Below are 6,810 nucleotides of genomic sequence, written 5' to 3'. Positions count from 1 at the left end.
ATGACTACCTCAGTAGTTCTAGTGTTAAAGACCTCACAACATCTCACATTGCCATTTTTATGTCACTTCCACTAGTAACGGGCATGCTCCTGAAGTGTCAGCAGCCTGGAGCATGCACACAAGCAATTTGGGAACATGCAGCAAAATTCTGTGCTCATGCCCAGGCAGAATATATTTAGTGCAAGAATGCAGTGGTGCATGCGAGTTAATATGGGAATGGGGGAAGGGGGGGGGGGTAGAGAACCCAGTCAAACACAACTGATTGACAACACCTCAATAGCACAACCCTTGTGACCACACACACACACACACACACACACACACACCTTTAAGTGGTTGTCCAGTACAGAGCAACAAGGCTTACATGGAATGCTGTGAGGAGTCCTTTTCCCAGAGCCAGAACTGTTGGTCACGAGTATACAATATGCGTATTCTTGGCCACATTCAGACTAGAGCTCAGCAGCCTCACTCTATACATTTGCATTGCACAAGCCTACTCCCTCTAGTCTTAATGTGGCCAGGATGTGAGGTTGCACAAGTATGTAGATTTATGGATTAAGACTGCACAACCCCTTAACCTGTCATTGCATACACACCCAGATGCAGAGGAAGCTACTAGACACTTAATGTTAATTATTCATAAGGCAGCATTCACATGGTTACCACAAAGTGGATATAAAAATATTTTTAATCAAGATACAGTTAAAATACTACAGGGAACATACAAAACGTTGAAAAATTACAAGCAAGTGCTTTATAGAGAAGTCCATTTTAATAGTTCAGAATTCCTGAGACTCTGCAGGTTTAGGTTCTTGGGAGGATGCACCTTTAGTCTTCTTGGGCACAAGGGCGGCATGAATATTTGGCAGAACACCACCATCTGCAATGGTGACCTCAGAAAACAGTTTGCCCAGCTCTTGATCATTCCTGACGGCCAGTTGGATATGTCGGGGCAAGATTCTGGATTTCTTGTTGTGTTTGGCTGCGTTTCCTGCCAGCTCTAGGACTTCAGCACACAAATATTCCAGGACGGCGGCTAGGAAAATGCTGCTTCCTGTTCCAATCCGCTCAGCGTAGTTTCCCTTCTTCAGGAACCTGTGGATACGGCCCACTGGGAATGTGATCCCTGCCTTTGAAGATCTGGACTTGGGAGCTGCAGATTTCTGGACCTTCTTTCCACGACCAGACATTTTCAGATTTTCAGAAGACCTATGGTGAAGAAAGAAAGTGTTGGCTATGTAAGAAATAAACACTCGTAAACCAGTTACCACATTTCAGAGATGCACCAACCTCACTTATTTTCCAGTGCAGAGATCAGTCCTTAAGACATTATGTCCAGGGGCACACCCTCATTTTATTACCTACGCTGTAGTATGAGGCCAGTTCCACACATCTGGCTTTTCGCCGGTTTGGGCGCACTCCAGTACAGTACAATTGCAGTGCTGCAACTTCCTGGTCACATGACAGCATGTGACCGGCGCTTGTTGCGCTGCCATTCTACTGTATACACTGCACTGGTGTGCGCCGAATCCGGCGAAAAGCCAGATGTGTGAAACTAGCCCAAGAGTACAGCCCTTGATCCATAGTCAGCTGTTTAGAAGTGCACAGTGCTGATCGCTCTCAAAAGCTGATCATTTCAGTTTAAAACCTGTAGGGGGGGGGGGGATGATTTTACATGATTTCAGACGTTCTGTGGGGCATGCTCAGTAAAACGTGACAGATTCCTGCACTGGAATCCGTTGCGTGACGCAGGATAACGGAATCCTGCACCATAGACTTACATTATGCCTCCTGACGGATTCTAACGGAATCCTGCGGGGTGCGTTTTTTTTGCCGCAACATAAAACATTGCATGCTGCGTCCTTCCCGCCCAACGGTCAGTTAGTAAATGACTGATGCAATGCAGGGTCATCAGTCACAATCCGCCGATCATACAGATCTATGGGAAACAACAGAATCCAAACTGATTGCGTTGTTTATCAGAACGGCGGATTGTAACTGATCCTAAACAACGGAAATGTGAACATAGCCTTACTAAGCCGTTTGCTGTCATTTTGATAAAAATCAGTGTTTTGTCTGCTGCAGATCTAGCAGTTATACAGAGCACGTTAATTTACTGGACTACCAGCAGCACACCAAGTAGTCCTGTAATGATAATATACTGCTGATTACACAGATTTAATAAAAATGACACTAAGCAGCTCAGTAAGTGACATTGCTGGAATCAGGATCTGTCTAGATTATGCTGCTCCAGAGGCAGACATATCATTGGTGGAGCCTGTGCAGTCGCACGGGCCCATGAGGTTGGGGGGACTCATTACTACCTCCAAAGTAGGTGGAGTTTTTTGTTATAATCAACTTTTAGGTTGCAAAGGGCTTATATATTGTTGTTGCACAGGGGCCCTTTTCTGTCTGCCAGTGTACTGCTCTCAGATTAGATGGCAAAAACCTGGTGACAGATTCCATTTAAAGCAATCGACTTTTTCACACTGTACATGGAGACTCAATCCAGGAGGAAAAAATGTATACACAAGAAAAAAATAAGTTTGCATTGCACATGATTTGTCTTATTAACACAAGACTTTGCCAACATCAAGTCCTGCTCATTTCTCATTAATAGTGAGCAGTGCATTGTGGGAAGCAGCAGCAGCAGGAGGGTCTAGGTGCAAATGACCTGGAACTGAAGCGTTTGGGGAGATGTCACCACATAATGCACGGCTGGTCAAGATTTGTGAAGTTAGTGGAGGCATGACAACTGAAGGATAAGAGCCAACACATACAAGTTTTCATAGTCGTCGCCACACATTCTCCTAGTGAACTCCATTAGTATTCCAACATTGTTACAGCTTAAAAATCACAGTTCCAAACTTTTGGAGATCAGAAGTAGGGAAAACTGGCACATTTTGACCATGCCCCTAACCACACCCATTTGCCTTTTTCTATCCTGGTGGAAGGAATGGTCAGAGGGGCAGTGACAGGGAGAGACATTCAGTAGACACTTTAGACTGCAAGATCCAGGAAGGATGAGACTACAGGGGAGCAGATCAATTTATAGGGTTCTGGTCCAGAATCCAGGTCCGTGGTACCCAGCGGCTGTAAATCCCTCACCTTTCGGCATCCCCAGTGCGGCTGGCACGTCATCTATGTGTCATGCTCATCTCTAGTTAGGACCTGTGGACATGTTTGTTCTGTAGCGCTCAGGGAGCCACAAGGTTCTGCATCTCCACAAGGATGCAGGACCTACCCCCTTTAGGAACCTGGAGATCCAGTGCCGGTAAAACCAAAAACCCAAATAATCCCAGTTTCCAGACCCCCCCCCCCACACCCCAACAGTGCCCCATACAATGGTAATAAGCTAGGGTCGGACCAATGGATGGCCGCCTAGAGGTGGAGCCAGTCCAGTCCACTAGTTGACCAGGTGGAAGGTGTAGACTGAGGACAGAGCAGACAGGAAGACCGTAGTTAGAAGGGAGCCTGCAGTAAGAGCAGTCAGAGAGTGTCAGACAGGTGAGGAGTAAAGGTGGAAATGAAGTGACATCCTGACTCTGGTTAACGGTGACCTGGTACCCAGGAGAGTGGTTGCCAGTGGAGTACTCCCAGAACTATGCACCGACAGGATACAGGACACTAGGACAGGAAAGAGCTCTAAGCTGACCTGTTAACACCTGCACAGCAAGGGGACCAGCAAGGACCTTGCTGACCCTAAGAAGCCGAAGACCCAGTAGCAAAGGGAGAGCCAGGGACAGGACCAGAGCCTATCCCCATAGGGTTCACGCTACCATCAGGCAGACAGAAGTAGACAAACCACCGGACAGGGACCCCCAGTTGTTCTTCACCTCGGGGACCCATTTACCAGAGAACCAAACTAGCACTGGAACAAAGTGGACCTGGAGGTGAAGCCAGCTGGCCTTGGGCAACCAGTTACCAACCAGCAGTGAGTAAAACCAGTTGCACTGAACTTTGGTGTGGACTACCTTCTTCTAACACCTGTCACATCACCCATCCTCTGGGGACCGGCCCTGCTTGCAGAGGGCCTACCATCCAAGCTGCAAATACCAGTCCCAGTAGTGACATTCTGCAGTGGCGGCTCCATACCTAAAGCCACAACACCGCAAGTGGCGTCACAAACACTAATTTAATCCCTTGTAAATATCCCCATTACAAAAAGGGCCCAGGGCATGGAACCTGGCAGCAGCCACCACCGTGACATCCCCCAAGAGACATTGCCCGGGACAGAGTACCCCATATCCCTGGGTGCTACAGTTCATTCATTGGCAAGGCAGCCTGAAACGCATCTTGATGAAAGATTCACCATAATTTGCTTTGTGGCTGTATGGTAGTGTTCACAAATTGCCTAAATACTGTGTTTCCTGCACCAAACCACACAACACTTCTCTGGTTATTGCTGCATTTAAGGGTTTATGGTATAGAAAAGCTTTGATTCTGCACTGAAACTACAGTGGTTTGGGGTTTTTGGTTTTGTTTTTTTTTTAAGGCTCAGAGAAACCTCAAGAGAAGTAAAATTGCAAAAAGCAGCCACATCTACATTGGACAGCAAGATTTGTGCAACAAACCCACACATTTATGCTACTTGTGAACACAGTCTAAATGTCCAAGCCAAGTGGGCGCCAGCATTCCTTTCTCTAATATATATTAGAATTATACTCCCTCTAGAATACATGACAAAGTATAATCTGCTTGTGAAGTCAGAGGCTGCAATGTAGCTACACGTATACAAACTGCTCCCTGTGACATCACTAGAGCCTGTGGTACACACACACACCTTGACAGCAGTGTTAAGTGAAAGTTGCTTGCATAAAACACAAGATCAGTATTTTAATATTTTGTTCCTGCATATGCTAGTATTTTAGTGGTGTACTTCTGCTGAGCAGCCCAGCCAGCATCATGCCCATAGACACATGGTTATGGTCCCTGTTTCCCCCAGCATACTATGCCACATAAATCCCTTGCAGACACAGTGACTTCAGGTGCTCAGTGATCCGCCTATGCACCTCTGCTTTGAGAAGAGCTTGGCTTCAGTCTGTTGTGAACATCTCCCAGCTCAGTAACAGAAGATCAGAATCCAAGATGTCTAAACTTCTAGCACTTATTTTGCTCTAGACATTTGTGGGTCTACTAGCTTTAGCCAACTAAATGAAATACCAGTACAAGGTAACTCCACAAGCCAAGAAACCCAGCACAACCCCTGAGCCACCATACTGCTACTCACCAGGCTTCCAATGTCCACAGAGTCTGCACAGGATGATTGTGCTCAGACCTGTGTGACTTATATCTGGTAATTACACCTGAACCTGCTTCATTAGCAATCACACAGAATGGCCCTGAATAGTGACTAATGAGCCAATGCTAGAAGCCAACTGTGCCATGTTTGGCCCCACTCACACTTGCGCTATTTTGACGCAAACGGAATCCGTCACTAATGTAGTACAGTTCATTTATTTACAGTGGAAGCGCGACACCATGTGGACACAAGCGGGTACTGCATGACACACGCGGCATATTAACACGCTTCCACTGTAAATAAATGAACTGTAGTACATTACTGACGGATTCCGTTTGCGTCAAAATAGCGCAAGTGTGAAACTAGCCTTTGTGAAAATCGCAAGTGAAAATGCACTTGCCCCAATTTATTATTTATGAGCTTTTAGCCCCTGTGCGCACGCTGCGGATTTACCACAGATTTTGCCGTGAATTTGCTGCAGAAAATGTGTCTAACATTGCTGCAGTCAATTCCCCAGCAAAACCTATGGGTTTTAAAAAATGCTGTGCGCACACTGCATTTTTTTTATACCCGAGGATTTACCCGCGGATTTTCCGCTGCGGAATTAATGAGCATGTCACTTCTTGTCTGCAGGTACCTGTAATCCGCGGGGACCAACTTGCGGAAAATCCTCGGTAAATCCGCGGTAATTCCGCAGAAAAAACGCAGGTGCGATTTCACCATGGTTTTTACCGCGGGTGCGGGATTCTTTCAGAGGGTCCGGTTTTTTCTTAAGAAAAAGTCACTTTCTAGTGCGCACATAGCCTTAAAGTGACTTTTCTATTCAGCCTTGTGGGACTCGATTCATCATCACTTTTGCACCTTTTTTGTCTAGATTTTGGGCCCTGATTTATCATTTCCAAGTTTTTTGAGTCACTTTTTTCTTTGCCTTGTGGTATTTGTTGCTGTTTTTTATGGCAACTTTTTCAAAATGACACAGGTTGTGCACAAAGTCAGGTTGTGGACGATTCTTCAAGGCAGTAGATTTTCATGCCATTCTTCCATGAGGGGGCGAGTAGGACTCAGACGCTCCTGATTCATAAAGAAGCATGCGCTTCCGAGCTCCATGCCAGAAATCTTAGGGTATGTGCGCACGTTGCTTTTTACCTGCTTTTTACCTGCTTTTTTGCTGCTTTTTCTTCTGCGCTGTTTAATGCCAAAATGGATGTGTTCTTCTATTCAAGCAAAGTCTATGGGAATTTGGGTTTCTTGTTCACACTATGTTGTTCAAAATGCTGCCTTTTTGAGGCAGAACTTTGGTCAAAAACTCAGCTTTTCAAAGAAGCAACATGTCAATTGTTTTTGCCATTTGGGTTTTGCACTGCAAAGCTGAGTTTTTGACCAAAGTTCTGCCACAAAAAGGCAGCATTTTGAACAACATAGTGTGAACAAGAAACCCAAATTCCCATAGACTTTGCTTGAATAGAAGAACACATCCATTTTGGCATTAAACAGCGCAGAAGAAAAAGCAGCAAAAAAGCAGGTAAAAAGCAGGTAAAAAGCAGGTAAAAAGCAACGTGCGCACATAC

The 6,810-nt window shown here is 45.7% G+C and overlaps 1 protein-coding gene across 1 annotated transcript; it reads right to left on the bottom strand.

Moving 5' to 3' along the window:
* Window positions 1-779: 779 nt before the first annotated feature.
* LOC142283381 (histone H2A-like) lies at window positions 780-1,190 on the bottom strand. Its single transcript, XM_075333107.1, has one exon. The coding sequence runs from the start codon at window positions 1,188-1,190 to the stop codon at window positions 780-782; it is 411 nt and encodes a 136-aa protein (XP_075189222.1).
* Between the last annotated feature and the right edge of the window lie 5,620 nt (window positions 1,191-6,810).

Source organism: Anomaloglossus baeobatrachus, chromosome 2 (assembly GCF_048569485.1).
Source record: "Anomaloglossus baeobatrachus isolate aAnoBae1 chromosome 2, aAnoBae1.hap1, whole genome shotgun sequence".
Taxonomy (NCBI): domain Eukaryota; kingdom Metazoa; phylum Chordata; class Amphibia; order Anura; family Aromobatidae; genus Anomaloglossus; species Anomaloglossus baeobatrachus.
Note: the sequence above shows the minus strand (reverse complement) of the source record. Positions and strands in the feature narration are given on the sequence as shown.

Excerpts from the sequence above, each read along its gene's own strand:
- LOC142283381 (XM_075333107.1), bottom strand. The coding sequence starts at position 1,190 with ATGTCTGGTCGTGGAAAGAAGGTCCAGAAATCTGCAGCTCCCAAGTCC.